We start from the raw sequence: 21,724 nt of genomic DNA on the forward strand, positions 1-21,724 counted from the left end.
CACGCTTAATGAGGTGTAAGCGATCAGTTTTCGTTCAAAAGAAAAATACTGTGAGTGATTGATGATGGTATAAGAGCCTGTAGAATGGATGGAAGATCATTTTTGAAACTTTTTTTTAATTGTTAGATGGAGAAAATATGTTCAAGTATAAATTTTTATCTAAAGACTTTTAATAAGGATGTAACCAAATACTTACATTTTATACTTCTAGCAAGTAAATAAGTTTGTTTTTTAAAATTATGTATATTCCTTAGTTGTAGAATTCGTATTGACATTTCTAATTTAAATGTCTTTCCCGCTAATATAAAAAAAAATTTTGATGAAATTTTTGAATTTTGCTTGATTAAATAAATTTTAAAATATGTCCACGTTTAATATAGTGTTTATCTTTGAATAATCTATTTAACTGAATGAAATAATCAGTAAGATGTTAGTGGACCTTTAAAATCTTTGAAAGAAACTTATTTATTTTAAATATTATTTGTATTGAGGCTAGAAACTTAATTAATTTGGTATGAATTAAAAATAGTTAAGTTTAAAAACTCAATTAATTGTCACAATTCAATTCGTTTAAATACTCCTCACAATATAATTTTTTTTGAATTTATTAATTTTGTATTTTTCGGTCATAAATAAGGTTTCCAACAAATGCTACTTAAATGAATTAAGCAATTAAAATGTAAACTGCATATTCTTTTGTATTTTTAATTTTTGCATTTCTTTGGTCACAAAGCTATGGTTTTGAATAAATGCTACTTAATGAATTAAATAATTAAAATCTAAAGTGCAAATTCTTTAAAAAAAAGCAATTTCTTATAAAACATTTATGGAAAATTAAAATTTTATTATTTTAAAGCATATAAAAACCATTTTAAAATTATTTGTGGTAATTTTTGTAATAAACTTTATTCCATATCAACTTTTTAAAAAAAAATTAATATGATATTTAAAGATTTCTAGTGTGAGAGACTTTTTTAATGAGATGTAAATTAAAAATTTGCTTCTATTTAAATTAATATATTCAGCTTTTTTTAATTATCTCATTTGACGCTTTGTACATACATAACTAACGCACGAAAAATGAGGTTATTGGCATCAAGTATAAGAAAAATCATTTAAAAGGTTCACTTTCCCATTAAGATTCAAACATTTCTCATAGTAAAAACCAAAAAAAAAAGAAACATAAGAGGAACACCTAGATTTGCTAGTGCTACTTGCTGCAGACATTTTGCATAGAGTTTCTATTACGCAAGACGTAACTCTAACATTATTTCTAAGGAAATTTTCGCGCATGTGCTGTGTTGCTCAAACCACGTTAGCGTTAGAGTTATTGTGAAAGGTAGCACATCGCAAAATCTCTCTAATGCCTAACAATAAACACTAGAGTTTACACTACTAGTCAAGAATAGGACATAATTTTTCTGTCATGTTGTTGCTGCTTTAGTAGTTCTTGCTTTCATTTATGAGAAAAAAAATTCTGTTAAGTTGCCAAATTTATATTGTTTTTCAATTTTTATCGCATTGTTTTTGTCAGAGCTTCTCTTGCCAAAACAAATATTTTTTACCTTTGTCTTCGTATTAACATAGTTAGTATTTTTACCAGTACTGCGCAGGTTTTGTTTGCTACTCAACCATCTCACTAAATTACGCCACGCTACATAAAGTGTATGATCACCCATGACCTATAATTTTAGAAATTTTACTCCGGTGGTAAATTTTACAAAAGACAAAAGTTATTGTAAAACAATGCATTAGTGTGCGGCACTCTGTGGATCACTTTCGTAAAGAACATTCGGTACATTTCGGTTAGATTGGCGCATGTGAAAAGTCGCCAAAACCCAATGTCGCCAAACTAAAATAGAACCAACGTATTTTTAAATGTTTTTTTTTAATTTTAAACCTATAAAAATTAAATGAAGTATAAAAATTAGTAAATAAAATAATAGTTGAACTTCCTTGCGCTCAGCTAATCGAAAAGTACCGATGATTCGATGAATTTTTTGTGGAAAATATCAAAAAAGACTCATAAAACTTAAGATGTATTTTATTATCCAAATACAAGCTGCATTAGTTTAAATTAAAATACTAAACGAAGTAATACATCTATGAAATTCAAACAAATTATGAGCATAAAAAGCATCACCATATACCTTTAACTGAGTCATTTTAAATACATCTATTAAATACTTACTACATTCATGTTGACTTTAAGATAAACGAAATTCATTTTAATAACTTGATTCGTATTCATTCTCTTTAACGATTACAATTAAATACAAAAGTTTACGAATGGTATTGTATTCTACGTGCATTCTGTAACTAATTAATAATTTTCTTCGTGAGAATGGCCAAAATAATTGCGATCAACATGCGTTCACTATGCAATTGTAAGCAAAATAAAAATATATACAGATATAAAATATTTAAATATCATTTCCTGTAAGATGAAGATACTTGAGAAAGTTGTACCAGGTTTGTAAATGCATGATTTTTCGCTATCTTGAGAAGATTTTGCGAAAGAAATCTCTGAAACAATTATTTCATCTGCTTTTTTTCCCTCATAGTTTTCAGGCTACCAAAATTTTAAAAACTTATAAAAGTAGCCTTAATTTATTGGGAATTTATTTCATTTGTAAAGAGAAAATTATCAGTCATTAATATCGAATCTAATCATATCTATTATATTATGGGAAAAGGTAATGAGCATATCTTAATTAAGAAACATTTATTAACATATAGGACACTTAACATATAGGAAGAGGCCGTCTGTCTCGTCAGCTTCCATCACATTCGCTGCGAGGGAAGAATCAGAAAATTGACAATCTAACCACTGTTTAGTTAAAGGGTTAGGATGTGCGCAATGGGATGCGTGATGAGATACGCAATGCTGTGCGTGAGCACAAAGTAGCAAATGCGCTTCCTACAATATTGTGAAGTTAAAATCAAAACTTAAATTAAACAGATAAACATCGTTAGTCATTGTCCTTACATAAAATGTGATAAAATTCATTTCACCAATTACCACCAAATACTAAGGCTTGGATCTAAATTTTTCCAGCAGCAAGCAAATTTTTAAATTTGTTTCTTCAAATCTTCATCATTTTAAATTCTTACTTCGAAAACATCTGCCCCACAGTATCCAAATTGTTAATAATTATTCAAATCAAAGCAATTTTTTAAAATTATATCGTTACATGTAGTTTTCAATTTTCGTTAATTTTTTTCATATTTCTCCCTACCTCTACAAGTTTTACTAAAATATATTATTGTTATGAGAAAAGGAGGTTGAATTTGCAATACTGAGGATTCATTACTGATATATACATTATTGATCATCATAATTTTTAATGAAAACTTATAATAATCAGTTTCTAGAATTGGGTTAATAAAACTTTCACTAAGGAAGCTTTATGTCGACTGCTATTTCCAATTTGTATAATCAAGAATATCTTTCCACTTCAGTTTCTTAAGATTATTAGTTTAAAGAAGCTTATTTTAGGCTTAAGAATTAACATCAGGTTAGAAATAGGAAAGAATTTCACTTATATGACTTCATTGTTGAGAAATTTTAAAAGTGACTTCAAATAATTAAGAATCACGAGAGACTTTTACTTTTCTTATTTCATTGTTGATGAAACTTTCAATAAAAAAGTATATTGTTCGGACCACGAATTAATGTCATGTGGAAAATAGGAAGGAATTTAACTTATATGACTTCATTGTTAGGAAATTTTAGCAGTGACATCAAGTAATTAGGAATAAATTATGAGGAGCTTTTACTCTTCTTATTCGTTAATTTTTCGAATCTTCTTATTCGAATTCTTCTTATTCGTTAATGAAATTTTCACTAAAGGAGCTTATTGTTATGACCAAGAATTAACGTGAGGTGAAAAATAAGAAGGAATTTCACTTATGGGACTTCATTGTTAGGAAATTTTAGCAGTGACATCAAATAATTAGGAATAAATTATGAAGGACTTTTACTCTCATTATTCCATTGTTAATGAAATTTTCACTAAAGAAGCTTATTATTATGACCAAGAATTAACGTGAGGTGAAAAATAAGAAGTAATTTCACTTCATTGTTAGACAATTTTAACAGTGACATCAGATAATTAAGAAGCATGAAGGAATTTTACTTATCTGTAATTTCTTTCAGAAGTTATTCTAAAAAATTTTACCTCCACGTAAGAGAATTTAAAAGCGTAGTTTAATCAAGCGAAATTGAATATTCACTTTTTTCTCAATATAAAATGCATTAATTTCTTTTTTTCTCACTTATATTAAAATTTAAAAAAATAATAAATATTATTTAAATTAAATAAATAAATATTATTGAAATTAAATAAATAAATATTATTGAAATTAAATAAATAAATATTATTCAAATTAAATAAGTATTCTCTATCTAATTATTTTTTTACTGTTTGCATAACATTTGCAATTGTGAACGCACGGACTTTAATACAGCCATTTCACTCTTTTAGTACAAAACTGATGGTAAATTACAAATGACATTTCGATAAATATATCCTTTTCTGAAAGATTGTGCCGCCATCTTTCTAATCAAATTGCAACTTTCTTATATAGCTTTGTATGTACAATATTTTCCATTCTTTTAACAAACCAAGATTTTGAAAAGTATGCATATTCCGCGTATGCATACACATTTACGTTTTGAATAAATATGAATATGTATGCATATATCAGTCACACTCCAGTCAACGAAGACAGTGTCATCTTCTCAGTTAAGCGATGGGGTTTTGATGAAAGTGAAAACATAAGGGATTAGCAGATAAGAGGAGCATTGAGGCTGTCTCCAATGTCCACACTTGTAGCCTCGTATGGAGGATCCTTGGGCGGACCCTCAGAAGCGTTCCCACGAAGATTCAATGAAAACTTGCCTCGGTCTTCGCTGGGGAAAAGAATTGTTTTAGTGAGAGGAAAAATATATTGTTAAAAGAACACATTGTGCAATGAAATATTGTCATATACCAGAACAATTTTCAGAGAACAAAAATTTTTAATTTTATTTTAAGAAAAAACATCCTTTTCTCGAGAAGAGAAGACTATTTACTCCTAATTTTGGGTAAAATTGCTATATATTTAACGCTTGGTTCATGATATTTTTAAATTCTAAAATTCTTGTTTTAAAAACCATAAGTTGATTCATTTTATGATAACGTTTTACCATAATAGCATCATATTTTGAGAGGTTTCGTCAAAGTCTGCTTTCATTCCTTTACCCTTTATCAATAGGTTAACGAATGAAGTCACCGAATTTTTACAATTCTTTATTTTAGTTAAGCGTAATGTTATCCTTGCGCTATACGTATTAAGTTAATTTTTTTAAGTTTTTTTTAAAAATGTTAGGAAAGTAGAAAAAAATGGACACTGTCACTTTAATACAATTCCTTTGCCTCGTCTTTCTATACTTGACCTGTTTATATAAAGCACCTAAACTTATTTAAACCAATTTTATTGCTTAACTTCCTTAAAAAGAACTGAAGTTGTTTAACAACAACAATTTTGTATCACAAACTTTATTTGTAAATTAATTCAACTAAATTTTAAAAAAAGTACTATTTAAAAATAAATCTTTGAATAATTATGTTTGCTGATTAAATCTTAAAATGAAGTTTTTAGAGCATTAAGAATAAAAAATGCAAAACTACGCTGCATAAATTTTAAAGAAAAAACTGTTAAAATTTTTTGCATTAAATAATATTTTTACTATTATATGTTTAATAAACTAAATTTAAATCCGTCTAAAAATGGGTAATTTTATAATTACAACGGATTGTAATTTAGTCGGATTTAAATTTAGTAAATAAATAACAAACAATCGGCAATTGACTAAATTCACTACTTGATTTCTACTATTTATAAGCAATACTATGTACTAGTTCCTTGTTCTAGTACTACTAAAACAAAACTATAAATTATGGGGAATGTGAAAATCAAATATAAGGCAAATAATAGCCTTCGTTGTTGTTGCTGTTGCTTCGAATGGCACTTAGAAAAGCCAAGCTCGCCTGCCATTGAATTTTTGCGAATTTAATCGAAAAAGCGTGCATTTTGTTTGACAAGAGAACGTTACAAGAATGAATGTACATCATAGCTCAGAACCCCAAGGTTGGATGGAAGCAATACTCTATTGTGAGGCCACTTCCTCTATTTAGACATAGCTCTGAAGGGGAAGGAAATTTTATCCAGATCTCTGTACCCATGGTACTGCCCAGAGACCAAACACACGACTTTCAATTTCACAGTTAATTCGAGTACGCATATCGTATGTACCCGGTGGGTCTAACCATTCTCATGATCAAATCCCTCTCTAAACCTAAGTCCAATTCTCTAACCTCTGAGATATGACAGCCCCGAATCTTTATTTTAATTTTAATACATGCGTAATGAATGAAACACGAAGAAATATTTTTCTGTTATTCAAATACTCACAGTTTCTGCTGCTTCAAGTCAGAACATGATCTTCCAATTTTTCGAGTAAATCTTTGGTAAGTTTTGTTGATACGGCAGTGACAGACGACAGCTACTAATCCCACCAGAGCGGCTGCCATACTCAGCATCGTTCCAACTAGATACAAATTGTGCCAACGATCTAAACTTTCACCGTGATGCCCCCCTTCATCTGGCTCCCCAGGATCCTCCAGAGTTCTAGGCAAAGGTTGTGCTGCTACCATGGCTTCTGCAAATAAAGTGAATGAGATACAGGTAAATTATGTGAAAGATGGTGCGCGCTGCATTTGAAAATGTGACAAACTCACCCTCGCATAGATCTCCAGTGAACCCTGGATTGCAAGAGCAGAAATATGAATCTAAACTTGGCCAACAGCTTCCACCATTTTGACAAGGATTTGGATAACAAGGATCATAATGCTGGGTGCAACCAGGACCTTAAAAATAATGGTTAAGTTTAAGAAATATCACCTTTCATTAGATTAGTTTAAATTACACACTAATTACGGTCTGTGGACGAACGAAAGGATGTATGAATGGGTTCACCCTGTAAACGGGTGTGACGTATAGGTGTGGCAGAAGTCGAATTTTTGGCCATAGATGGCGCCACTGGAAAACAAGAACAATCGCTCCCCCTCTGACTTAATGGCATACGTCAACAACAAATTACACAGTGTTGACACTTAGGGGTAAAGTTGCCGCCAGTTTTGGTATTCAGGTAAGCTATATTCATTTTAAAGAAAAGAACTGTAGTTATCGTGCAATAATTATATAAAACTGGCAAAATTACAATTGTTTGAAAGAGTTAGTACAGATACAAAGCTGAAAATGTGCATGTCTTTTAAACGAAATGTTATTGCAATGAAGCCATAAATTTACTATGAATGCAAGTGTTGTAAGAATAAAAATTGAATAGATAAAAAATAAAAATTGAATAAATAAATTAAACAATAGCAGGTGAAAATGTAAATAAAAAATGTAGATACATACACTGAAAAAGAAATTACATCAGCACCAAAACTGGAGTCAACTATACACCAAGCAAATTCAATAAGATTTAAAATTTGCGTTTCTGCAAGTCCCCGTGCTGGTGGTTTTTTTCAAATCGTTAAAGATCATTCGGGAATTATAATTCTTTTTTAAGAATAATTTTTCCCCCTTGAAAGGGAAGGTTAGATTTTAATCTCTAATTGGGTATTTTTTTCTCGTCGAGGAAATAAATTGTAAGTTATGATATGCGAATATTTTTCTTCGAAATAGTATTCAAATAATGGCTATCTATCTATAACTTAAGTATAAGTCTTTTTTATCTATCTTTTATAGCTTTAGTATAAATAAAAGTATCCGGCAATAATCCATTATATGAGCCGTTTACTGACCATTTTGATGAACTCCATAAATACAAAAAGTGGAAAATAGGATGGAAAAAATGTTCCTTTCCTTTATAATATAAATTCTGTCATTTAATTGTGAAATACTCAAAAATTAATAATAAGAGTTTCAAAATTATCGGGACCATATTTTCCAGTTTGTGGTTACTCCCCATTTTTTGTGAGAAAAAAAAAGCTACGTCTCTTTAGAAAAGTACGTTTTTGTGATTGATTTCGGCATTTTCTAATTAAAATACTTACACCATTAAATTGAGTCTCAGTACGTAAAATTCCTATTACTTGATCATAGTTATTTAGGGCGGTCACTTTCTTCTTTTGTGTATATTTTGCGTATATTTAGAATGTTTAAAAGTTTTCATTTCGTTAACCAAACAATAGAATTCCTTTAAACATGTAATTAATGAATTGCGATAAAAAATAAAACTTAAATTTTTCAGCAATTTAACCTTATCTTTTCAAAATAAGACTCTTAATAATAGACCTTATACATAATATCTTCGATGAACTAGAATTAAGAGCGTCATATAAAATCTATTATTGTTGTCATTGATGAGACTTTCAATTTTGACGTGAATATTGAAATAACAATTAATAACACTTTTCAATTTCTTTCAACATATAAACTGATTTTGAATTGTTTGAATTTCTTTTTTATTGGTGTAACCTTGATTCTTATTTATTCGCTAGTTTAAACACCGTTTTACAATTTTTATTGTGCAAGGTGACATTACATATCGGTGACAAGACCTAACATTGTAGAAAAGATCACTTAATTCAAAATGCAGATGAAATTAATGAACCCAACTCGTTTTATTAATTTAGATAATTTGATATTTAGATTATTTGATATCCATAATAGATTACCATTGTATCCGGGATGACAGATGCAGCTGTAGTTGTTACCTCTGTCCACGCATTGCGCTGGTGAGAGGCAAGGATTGGGTTGACAGAGATCTACTTTTATCTGACAGCGACGTCCTTGGTAGCCTGGTCCACAGTGGCAACGGTAACCGGCAACTAAATCTTCACAAGCTCCTCCGTTGATGCATGGGCTTGAATCACACTCATCGTACTCGAACTCGCAATGATCACCACCGTAACCTTGAAAACAGAAAATATAAAGAGGACTCAATAACACTGGATGAACTCCATCCTTTGGTTAATTTATTCAGAGAACAATGACATCACGTAAACTAAGAGTAAACCGTGAAGTTTCAAATGTTGAAAAAATATTTTTAAATTGCACACAAACTATCCATAGATTAGGAGCATAATTCTGTGAATTTATACCAGCTTTGGATTTTGATACATTTATGTTTTTTAATGTATAAAAATTCAGGGTTTACTCTATATTTTTCTGAGCTTACTCTTTCTGTAATTTAAGTTTGAAAATACAAATCAGTGTAAAAGAAAATTTTCAATGAAGGACTTCTGTCGTGGTAAAGACTCCTCTTAAGTAATATGGACACTAAAACTGGGATTGAGAAAAACGTATTAATTGATAATTCAATATTACAAATTCAGATTAAACTTTTAAAAATAAAGTTTTAACTCGGGAATCAATTATCTTAATCATTTTTTATAGCCAACAGTTATAAAATAAACTCGAGATACCCGAATATATTTGGAGACAAAAAAATTTGTTTTATTTAGAAAATTTTTCTTATTTTGGTCATTGATGTGGCTACTGTGTAAAACTTCCTAACACACCCTGGACGGGGATGAATAGCTTTAATGATTCGAGCATCATGCCGGGAGGTCCTTGTTTCAAATCTATCTGACAGCCAACGGACATCTTTCTCATACATTTCTCCACCTATGCATTTTGCTCAAAAAATGAGTATAGTCTGTTTCAATTTTGAATACTGCATTTTGCTCAAAAATGAGTATAGTCTGTTTCAATTTTGAATACTGTATTTTACTCGAAAATGAGTATGGTCTGTTTCTATTTTGAATAAAAGACGTTTTCAAATTAAACTGTTATTTGGGTTGGAGCTATTTTGTCATATTTTTGCTCAATTTTGAGGAATCATTTTCACATATTTTGCTAGGTAGGGATTAAAGTTTGCAGAAGACCGCTTTTCCAAGGGTTCCTCCAACGGCGAATTTAACAAATGACAGGCCTCGTTATTAACAAATCCGGATAATTCAGAAGGCAGATAGGACAGAGGGCGAGTAGTCACGAAGCGAATTGTTGGAAGCCTTATGTGCTTTTAAAATAGGGTGGCTTTTCCGAGCAAAATATTTAGTACAGTTGAAGTTCAGAGACTCGGTGCATCTTTTAGTGGGTTAATTTCCGCAGAAAGGAATAATTTAAAGCTACTTTGAGGTCTGATACTTTTCAGAAATAACCTCTTCCCAAGCAATAAATAACTTTTACAACTAATAATCATGAAACAGTATTTTTGTGATCAGTAAATAAATATTGACATTCACCGGGTAAGCAGTAGCACTTATATCCACCGTCACCATCTTCACAAACCCCATGAACACAGGGGTTAGAAAGACATTCATTTACATTAGTTTCGCAGTCAGCGCCAGCAAAACCTTTTGGGCACTCGCATGTGTACTCAGTCTGGTTTCCAGTACATGTTCCATTGTTAAGACAGGGCTTGCGATCACACAAACTCACCTCTCCTTCACAAGATCTGCCACGGTAACCTGAAAAACATTGTTTTAGTCAATTTAATTAATATTTAAGAACTAGATTTGAAATTTTGATCTTTCAAATTTTATTTAAAAATTTTATTAGCCATACATAAATAGTGTCACTCTTAGAGAGGAGGGAGGGGTTTCATTAAATCGTTACGATTTTTCACAATTTAGAGAAGTGGGGTAACAAAATGCGTGAAATCTCATGGTTTGGTTTGAATAAAACCATTTAAATTTACAAATTAAATGTTTTTTTCTTTATTATTTGTTTACATGAATTTATCGTCGAAGTAAATACGCACCCAATCATTATACATTGTAAAAACACTTAGTGAAATTTGACATGCAAGACATGAGGAATGACATGTGTTTTGTTACTAAAAAGCTAGCATATGCTGATTTAATATAGCATGACGTGTGGCAAGGGGGCTAGATGTTATGGAAAGTTAGAAACTTTGCGACAGAAAGAAAAAGAGAGTAAAAAGCACTGAAAAAAGTGGGACATTTTTAATGAACGGCCCCTGTAAAACTAGTTAAAAGAAATATACAAACGTTTTTTGTCAGAAACTCTTATTGCGTAGGCCTCCTTCCTATTAGTACAATTACTATTAGTACTAGTCACCTATTAGTACTTACTAATTAGTACTAGTCATCTATTAGTACTTACTAATTAGTACTATTCACCTATTAGTACTTACTAATTAGTACTTCTCACCTATTAGTACTTACTAATTAGTACTTTGGAAGCTTACTATCACCTACTAACAAAATTGGTTTCCGTAGTAGTTGGAAAAAAGGTGTTTCTACCAAATTATAAATATTTCAGATCTTGATGTTTTATGTGACGAATAAATGGAAAATTCCAGTGCATGTATATTACTCTTTTAACTCTAGTGATATATGGATCAATAATATTAATATGTTTGTCCAAACATATCTAGATTATTTATTTCTATGCATCACGATGTTCAGAAAACTTACATTGCTAGAAATTTCGGATATTGTTGAGCCATAATATCGTTAAGTTTGCTCCAATTAGAATAATAAAATAAAATGTAATTATCTAATTCCTTCCGCTGCAAATAATACAATTTAAGAGTGTAATAAGCTAAAAATAATGTTGTCTTCGTTTCCCATTTATATCAGAAAATGAAGCTTTTTTTCTGTTTTTAAAAATTGAGTGATTAATTGCTTTAAAAAATTACGATTAGTTTCCTTTAATAAATATGGTGAAGGTTAATTTAATGATGTATACATCGGTAATAGATTATGTATTAATATACGCCATCAGGACATAAAACAAATTAGTATGATCATTATTTATCAAGCACATTTTTTTACGAAAACATTTCAATCATTTTAATGGTTTAATATGCATTTTAATGGACCTATTTTGCCATTAATTTCTCGTTTTACAAATGCTTAAAAGATAGAGCATACTGTTTTTTTAATTAATACAATATAATAAAGAGTAAAAAATGACGTTTATAAACTAGCGAGAAATTGTTTCTATATCGTCTAAAGATTAATTTTTTTCATCTTCTTTTTTTACATAGGACCATTCATAAATTGATTATCCAACTTAAAAATATCTTAAATACATAAATAATTGTTATTTCGGAGAAGAGTAATAATTGTATTTGCAACCTACTTAATTTGAAATAAAAATTTGACTAATATTAAAACAAATATATAGATATCGAAAATAAATGTATGTACCTTGCATTCATTTTTCTGTTTAATATGCACTGAGAAAAATGTATGGTTGAAACTACTAGAATTTTGAAAAATTTACCATATTTTTGGCTTTATGGGAACACCAAATATACCGTAATTTTTACATAAGCACTTTTGTAATAATTTTGGTAAATTTAACAATAAAACATTGCTTTATAATGTGTATTAAAATTTATTATGTGTGTTAAAATGTAGGAGCTCTATTATGATACATTAGAGCAAAACCCTTTTTTCAATAATTTTACTTTTCAGTTTTATATTTTGACCAAGAGTATAATAAAAAAACTATAATTTTGAAAACCAGGAATTCTGGTTAACCGTTACCATATGAATGGTTTATATACCACGTACTTATTACCAGAATTACGGGTATTTTATGAGAAATGTCTTTAGCATACAGTACAGTATTTCTTTTCCGTGTGCAATCTCAAGCTGAGGAACTGTTATTCAACTATTAAGAAATAACTATAATTATAAACTCTTATTAAATAACTATAAATAATTAATTTTACGCATGTAATCTTTACTCTAATTTCAAGTGAAAATATTTTAATACCATTAAAATAGAAATTATTAACTTTAGGAAAATGAAAGGAGAATTATGAACTGAATCTGTTTCCAAGAATTTAATTTTAAAAGTTATTGACTTACCTTTTATGACCAAAGTTATTGATGGAGTCTTTTAAGTTCTGTTCTCGATTTAAATTAGATTCTTTAATTGGTATCGTAGCACTACTTTTCAGCTAATAATATTTTTCTCTTCATTTTTTTCTTCTTTAATGATAAACAAGCATTGAGTAAAAATGCCATTTAGAAGTTAAACACATCTAATGGCAGTTCAACAGTTTAATGGTTCAATGTGCATCTAAAATTACCTATTTTGCCAACATTATTAACAGTCTTTTGACAGTTTGACAAATGTTAAATTATCTTCGAAGTCCGTTTTTCGAAAGTAAATTTATTTATACATTCTTAAATTGGTGGTTAGTTTATTTTTTCACCAGTTCTTATGAAGAAGTAAGAAAATTTCCTTGCATATTAAATTTAATGAAATAGTTGCAAATATTTATTTTAATGAAAAAGCTCTGAGCTCTCATGTCATAAAAAAACAACTTCGGTAACTAAGTGGTAAGATTTTACATATAGAAATTTAAAAGAGTTCTCAAAAAGAAAAATTCAAGTTATATTTTTGTAGAGATTCTTAGAAATCATAAAGGAATCAATTATCTTANAAACCTGAGAATGCTCACTCTGGTTATTGTTATCGGGTTGCTCACTACGTGCTCTTGCGCGCCGAATCCAGTACCTTTTTAAAATGAAAACTGTTGCCAGCGCGAGAAAAGAAATATCATCGGTTTTATTGATACATACATACGTACGTATTAGCGTTTTATATAATATATAGATGAAATAGTTGCAAATATTTATTTTAATGAAAAAGCACTGAGCTCTCATGTCATAAAAAACAACTTCGGTAACTAAGCGGTAAGATTTTACATATAGAAATTTAAAAGAGTTCTCAAAAAGAAAAATTCAAGTTATATTTTTGTAGAGATTCTTAGAAATCATAAAATCATTTTTGATTCTAAAATAAATTAAAAATGTTTTTGTTCAAGAAAAAACACAGCTTATTGTTTTATCTATTTCATTTTTATTTTTATTATTATTGTTATCAATATAACCATTTATCAATTTATCTTTGTATTTTTGTATTCAAGGGTTCAAAAAAAAGGTTTTTATGATATATTATACAACGCCAAAAATGTGAGTAATCATAAAAACATTTCAGTTTCTAAATTAATTCAAACAGAAAATGATTTAGTTAAGTAAAAAATCTTCAGAAACTGAAACGGTAAGATATTATTTGATTAAACGAATAGATAATGACTTGATTATACAAATTGGATATAACAGTTGACATGCTTCAAGCGCTCAAAAAGAGACATCCATTTTCAAGGCTTGCCAGACGTGAATTATTTCAAGACATTTGATAACATTTCAGGAGATGTAAAGACATTTAATTCAAGTCTGGAAAGTCTTGTCAAAGAGTGCCTATTTTTCAGCTTTTGAAAAATGTCAACTATTATTTTCAATTTCTGTATTTTTGAAGCGAATGAAGTTTTAACCAAGAAAATGCTTTATTTAATAAAAAAACATTGTTTTCCTTGTTTTATTTTTATCATTATTGTTACTAATATGATCATTACTGTAATACTGCAATTTTTTAAGCAATTTGGTTATTCTAGAATGTCAAAAGTTTTCTCCGTCAAAGCTAAGCAAATCTAATCTCCAGAGACAGACTAAAACCAGATGGTTAAACGACCCAAAAGAGAAAAAAAACATGTTTGTCCTACCATGTGGGCAGAGACATTGAAAAGTAGTTCCCACTAGTCCCTCGGCAATGTCCACGCAAAATCCTCCATGTTGGCAAGGGTTGCCGTAACATCCATCCCTTTCTTCGCAATATTTGCCCACGAATCCAGCACAGCAACGACACGAAAAAGACCCCTGGGAAAAATAAAAAAAAGGCAGACATTAAATGAGATAGAGACAATGGAGAAAGAAACAAAAATAGGGATCTAGGCACGTGTAAAGTTACTGGCGAAATCGAGCAGTAAACAGGGTTCGAAATTACCCGTTAGAAGTTTTTGAAAGGCGCAGAATTAGAGCTTTTAAGCCTTCTTTTATTTAAAGAGTTTCCTTAAAAGTGAATAAAAGGAGTGCAATCAAGCTGATCATTATTTAGAGTGTTCAGGATAATGATATTCTGTGAAGTGGAAATAGAGAGTCGTATTCACGGAATCATTGATTGTCGGGTGTGTTCATCAAATTACTTGATCTTTACTGTGATTAGTTGGACATTACTTTAAAAGAATTCAATCGCAACTAATTAATAATTAGTGAAAAGAGAATATTTTCCAGGAAATAATTTTGTAATAGAAATATGCGTCTAATGTATTGTATTCTTCGCGAAATCTTTTATTCGAGTAAACTCACTTAAATTCTATGACAAATTACAAAAATTTTAAACTTAATGCACATTTAAATGACGTTTATTTTTAAAATCTTAATATACTATTGCGATGATAAACGCAAAGAGAAATGATATGAAGACATTACCGAACTAAAACTGAATAAACGAACTAAAACTAAATAAACGAACCAAAACTAAAGAAATCTAAAATTGTTAGACAAGTAAACGGGTATTAACATAATATTTTTGAATAAAAAAATTTTTTATTTGATTTAATGCATATTAGATATAAAACTTTCATGATATGAAATTAAAAAAATAGTTTTATCTAAACAAAAGCTATTTGATTTGTAACTAAGATAATATCGATGCGTAATAATAGATACGAAGTTTAATATTTTTCACTTAACACTGAAGACTTATTTTCTTTATTTACAGTTATAAGTTTAGACATATGTATTTTTACGGAATTTCTAATTCAATAAACAATCTCGCTAGATGAAGCAAGATTTCTATGTATACAAAAATTATGACATTTGAATATGCACGCCCCTGCAAAAAGTATAATCCGTTGCACGACGATGTTATATTTATACTAATGATTTTCTCCGTCGAAAATAATTTATTAAACATTCGGAAATAATTTAGTAAACATTTTTGTACATTTGAACCATAAAGAAGATTTAAAATGGTTTGCGAGAAGATATAAGTTGATTTAAGTTCAACTATAAACTGAACTACCTTCTTTGAATAGAAAATTAAAAAGAAAAACAAATATTTTAATAACAAAAGAGTAGGAGATTTAACATCAAAAGTATCAATTTTAAATTATAGTATGGCTAAAAATCTCTTTAACCTAGCTTGTTTCAACACAATGCAGACATTTTAATAACTCAACTATAACTCTATCATAATTAAATAGTTTACATTTGCATTAATTATAGAAAAATTTAGTTTGTAAATTAAATTTTGCTATAGTTAATTATTCCCAAAATATTTTGTCATTTTAAGCTCAAAATGAAGTTAAGTGAGTTTTTTGTGTAGAGTGTATTATAATTTTAACAAAATAAATTGAATGCCTAAAAATATGCGTTTATATTCGTTTCTATCCTCAATTTTATTTTTAAATCCACTTTTAGGACTATTCAAAATCATATTTCAAATATTTTTGAAATTGTTTAATTTATTTAAAAATTGTTTAGTTAGTTAAATGTGAAACTATTCTGATGTAAAGTAGAAGTTTTTAAAAAACTATATTCGAAATGGAATTATAAAGAAAATTGATTAATTACAATGTAAATAATTATAACTCAATTTTTTTTTCTCAAAATGTATGCCGAAATCAAAAATATCCATCAGATTAAAAAACTCTTTATGCAATTCTGATTTAAAAATCAGCTTATATTTTACAAATTATCAGTAAATTTCATTAATTTTCATCGACGAGTTTAGGCATCTGTTGTAACAGAAAATAAACACATAGTCAATTATTTTTAATAAATAGAATTATGCATGACTACCGTTTACAGCAGCTATTGGAAAAGAAAAATCTCTGCGTTTAATTGATTAAATACAAATGTTTTGGGAAAATTTTAAAAACGGTTTTAGAGAAATTTTAAATATATTTTGAATTTCACAAATTCTGGATTTATGCTACTGCATACACTGTCTCATATGTGTTGCAAATGCTATTCCCATCTTTAAATTTGCATAATTTATAGCATGTTAAATAATTTATATGAAAAAACAATTATTCTTACCGTGTTGGAAAAATTATCACAGAAACCTTTTCCAGAGCACAAAGATTGATCTTTGCTTTTAGAGCATTCGTGTTCCTGTATTTTGATCTGAAGACTCCACAATATGTCGCATTCTAAACCTTCGTCAGAGAAGTGGACTGGAAGTACAAAATATTTTTTTAATTAGTATTGTATCAGTGGATATCGCCGAAGAAAAATTCCCAACTTTAAAAATTTATCGCTATAGAATTCACATATCGATATAAATGTATTGAATCGTTTTGTGCACAATCTATATATTTTATGTAAATCAATGGAATCGTAAAATTTCTTAACTGGAGCTAAAATTATAGTTTTTTTTAAATGGAACTTTACATAGTACCCACTGCTTTGCAGACCGATTTATGTAAATCTTCTTATAAGAATAATAATTATCTTTATTACATACCTAAAAACATTTGTGCCTTTTATTGGCGAAAATAACTCATGAATGAAGTAAATACATCAGTGCTTGTTGCAACTTTCCAGAATCATTGATATTTTAAATTTTAACTATTGACTAATGGAATGTTGAGCCATGATGGCTCAGGGGATAGAGTGTTCACCATCCAATATGGTTAACCAGATTCGAATATCTGCGATGGCTGGTCAATACGAATTCAGCATCCAGCTTGCGCCGACCACAGTGCTGACGTAAAATATCCTCAATGGAAGACGGATCATGGGTTAGAGTCTCCTTACCATCAGGCTGATCGTAAGTGGTTTTTGTGGTTTTCCTCTCCATGTAACGGACATGTGGGTTAGTTTCATCAAACAGCTCTCCATGAAGGCAATTTCTCCCAATGATTGATCCAGGTGTTCCCTTGTCTTCTGGATTGGGTTGAAGATTACAAGGCTACGGAGTTGATCATTAGTAGTCATAATCCCAAAAAATTGTATCGACTGTTCAATGACGGTATTATAATATAATATAATATAATATAATATAATATAATATAATATAATATANATTATATTATATTATATTATATTATATTATATTATATTATATTATATTATATTATATTATATTATATTATATTATATTATATTATATTATATTATATTATATTATATTATATTATATTATATTATATTATATTATATTATATTATATTATATTATATTATATTATATTATATTATATTATATTATATTATATTATATTATATTATATTATATTATATTACATTATAAAGTAAGAACGGATTCTCGATCACAACCTGAAGTAGTTTTGCTTGTCATAAATTTTAGAAAACGAGCATTTGTATCATTATGCAGACATATGACTCAGTTGTTCATCTATTTGTCTCGTAAAATCACAATTTTTAATAAACACGTATGACAATATTTGTAATTTGAAATTCTGTAAAAGGTTTGCAATTATGCCATACTTAAAAATAATGAAATGCAAATAATTGGCTATCAATAGACATTTCTTACCAAATGCATTCAATTCCCCAGGCTGTAATACGTCATCCCTTAAGGTCATGTTTCTTGAATCTACGCTTAACAATGTTTTATGATGATTGTTATCACACATGGAAGATTCAGGGCGGCTCAACAAAGAGATCTTACTTGTGCCATTATCTGACGTATCATATAGATCTATGAATAACCTAAAGAGACAAGAAAAGATTAGTTAAAACACAAGTATAACTATTGCATAAAGAAAAGGATCCTCTAGCCTTTTTTCTGATATTTATTCCTGTCCTTTTACTCAATTGCATTATGCATCATGTTTGACTTTTAAATGCAAATGAGAAAAAAAAATTTAAAATTGTTTTGTTAAGTTCAATAATTAAGGTTGAAAGTTTATTGTTACAATAATTATCGCTCTGAAAAAGGGGCATGGTCAAAAGTACCAGAATACGATAACATATATTAACCGTGCTTACGGGCTCGATGGAAAGTCCATAAAGCTCGTCAATTTCTAACGAAATGCTTTGGTAATGATTTCAGTAAAATTGACAAAATATTATAATAAGCTATATGCTGTATAATATGTAATAAAATTAAGCAAATGTTGTGATTTATTTTTACCAGAAATGTCATTACAATACAGTACGGTAATTTTACTCGAGTTTTTTCACCGGGCTCGAATCATCATGATTCTTTAAATTTATTAACTTTTTCTTATCTGTAAATATTATGAGTGCTGCAATTTTTACATGTAAATTGCTTAAAATTAGATATTTGATCGTGTTTTTTTTCAATATATTTGATATATTTAAGCTATAATTTCAAAATCCACAATTTCCGCCAAACCGTTACCTTCTGAATGAAAAAATTATTAAATAAATTATTTAAATACTGCATGTTTAACTTTCCATTAGCAGAATTTTTTATTCTTTTTCCAGAAATGTAATTACTGTACATTACAAAAATTTTGCCAAAATTTTTTTCACCGTGCGATTTATAAAAACCAAAATGGATTCAAATATAGTGTATTTTATTTTTAAAATCCAAATAAAATACACTAATTAAGAAAAAAATCATTAAGGCAATCGGATAATTTTTCTTATAAATGCCTTTCGTTTTCAACAAGGCTTTTCAAAACATTTCGGAACAATTTATCTTCAATCTCTAATATAAACCAATATTCTCTAGATAAAATTGCTTTTGAATATAAGTGAAAATTATCTTCTTTTAATAAGGAAATAATTAAATTTTGTATTGGTCAAACAATAACAAAAATTTTATATTTTTTAAAAGAGGAAGATGCTTTGTTTTAATAATTAATTTTACTAATCTCAGTAGCTCAAATTATTAAACACGGAAGCTTATGCTTAAGATACTGATTTTTAAAGTTTCTTTCTGCTATATTAAAAAAAATGTCTCACTTTATTGACTACCTGACATTAGAAGTTAATCTTCATCAAAAAAAATAATAATAATCTCTACTTAAATAATAGTATTAGTTAACAAAGCTGTTAAATTTTTTAGAAAAATTTCAGAATGTATTTTAACAGAAATAAACATGTTTGCCTCTACCTCGCATGGATAATTTGTTTCTTTTTTCTGCGTAGAAATAAACATAATAAACAGGAATTTTTTAAATCTTTAAAAAAAAATGACCGAAAAACTTTTTTTCCGTTTAAGGCTTAAAAAACTTCCTACTTGAAATTCAAAAAAGCTATCGTTTTCAAAGAGAATACCTGATTTTTAAACTCCTATTTTGTTTCGATTTCCTGTACTTCAGGTTTTTCAAACTACTTAACTTTTTTAACTGAATTTTGATTTTTAACTTCTTTCACGTCGTTGATTCCTCTAGAGATGCAATTCATTTTAAGTTTCTCTATAAGTTAAAAAATATCTATTTTAAAAAATTATGTTATACAAGTAATGTTTATATGATCTTTTCATGATAAAGTGGAAATTTCGTGAGCTATATTCGTTGAGAAAAAAGTACTTGTATAAAATAAAATTTGCGTAAAGTGAGTAGCCCAAGCGTGTATAAGTGTTTCAAAAATTAGATTGCAGTTCTATTACTTTTTTAAAACTATTTTATTATTTCAATATTTTTAAGTTTTATTAGAAAACATATCACTTCCATTACAAAATATTTTTTAACACAGAAAGTGTCTTTATAAGCATTTTTTTAATAAAAAAATCTAAAAATACTCACTTTTTAGAACTGAAAAAAGAGAAATTAATTTAATTCTCATTTTCTGAATCAATTATTGAAAAAATATCTTTTTTTATAAAACATGCCAAAACTGTTATTGAAAAATTGATCTTTTATATAAGACAAAATTAAAAAACTCCATTCTTACTTTGAAGTAGGCAAAAGATCCCTTTAGGTTGATAATGTGTTTTTAAGCATTTTATGAATAGTTTTACCAAATGCATATTTAACTACATAGCTAGTTTCGGGGAAATTCTATGACCTTTATTAAATTTCCTTGACAAAATTTAAAATTTAAAATTTTTTTCCATAGCAAAATATAAATAAATAATAAGTTAACCATATATAAAGCCATGGGAGGTGTTCTTCCCATGTACTTAATTATTTTTAAATGCCGATAGGAATATATTTTCATGTGCGGCAATTTGCAGATAACTTCAAAAGACAAAGAAGCAATGATAAAATTTGTTAATATCTGCATTGCATTACTTTGTTAGCTGTTAGTAAAGGTAAGATATTTTCCTTTGTTAGTTATGCACTCGTTCATTTGATCATTTCTTAACAAGCTTATTTGTTGTTATAAATACAGAATTTATTAATTCGGTAATCTATATGCACAGAAGTTTGTGGAGTCGATTCTTTAGAATAGGTTAAATTTCGAATATACTACCCACTTTCTCACCAAACAAAATTAACTCAATCAAATTAGTAATTGTAACCTAAATGTTATTAGCTAAATGAATTTTTTATTATGATTTACTCTCATTCCCAAAGTAATTTAACGTAATATCATTGAAACAAATAGTTTATAAAGGGGTTGAGTAATTAAATATGGAAGCATTTTATGTGTTACTTTAGGTTAATTTGATTGTTATTTAGTTCATTTTTTTAATTAGTTGAAGTATGTTGAATGTTAAACCTTGCACCAATTTTAACCTCGATTTATGATAAATGTTATAGACAATCAACTTAGAATTTTGATGAAAAAAATCCATTATAGTTTTGTTTCATTAAAATTGTTTTGAGCAAATACTGCAGTACTTTTCAGGGAAAAAATAAGTTTTTATTGAAAAACAAGCATGGTTGA

At 28.3% G+C, this 21,724-nt stretch overlaps 1 protein-coding gene across 2 annotated transcripts in view; it reads right to left on the bottom strand.

Annotated features, from left to right (window-relative positions):
- Nucleotides 1-4,437: 4,437 nt before the first annotated feature.
- The window catches only part of LOC107445732 (delta and Notch-like epidermal growth factor-related receptor), a 100,629-nt gene continuing 83,342 nt past the window's right edge, over nucleotides 4,438-21,724 (bottom strand). The window contains exons 3-10 of one of the 2 annotated variants that reach the window (XM_016060211.3): nucleotides 18,453-18,628; nucleotides 16,992-17,128; nucleotides 14,612-14,765; nucleotides 10,305-10,529; nucleotides 8,733-8,969; nucleotides 6,786-6,914; nucleotides 6,460-6,706; nucleotides 4,438-4,910 (exon numbers count right to left, since the gene is read on the bottom strand). In XM_016060211.3, coding sequence (XP_015915697.1) covers nucleotides 4,868-4,910; nucleotides 6,460-6,706; nucleotides 6,786-6,914; nucleotides 8,733-8,969; nucleotides 10,305-10,529; nucleotides 14,612-14,765; nucleotides 16,992-17,128; nucleotides 18,453-18,628 — 1,348 coding nt within the window. In that variant the 3' untranslated portion in view covers nucleotides 4,438-4,867. Of the gene's footprint in view, nucleotides 4,916-6,459; nucleotides 6,707-6,785; nucleotides 6,915-8,732; nucleotides 8,970-10,304; nucleotides 10,530-14,611; nucleotides 14,766-16,991; nucleotides 17,129-18,452; nucleotides 18,629-21,724 lie in introns of both variants that reach the window. The other variant, XM_016060210.3, reaches the window with a different exon arrangement.

The sequence above is a fragment of the Parasteatoda tepidariorum genome, chromosome 2, assembly GCF_043381705.1.
Source record: "Parasteatoda tepidariorum isolate YZ-2023 chromosome 2, CAS_Ptep_4.0, whole genome shotgun sequence".
NCBI classification, from domain to species: Eukaryota; Metazoa; Arthropoda; class Arachnida; order Araneae; family Theridiidae; genus Parasteatoda; species Parasteatoda tepidariorum.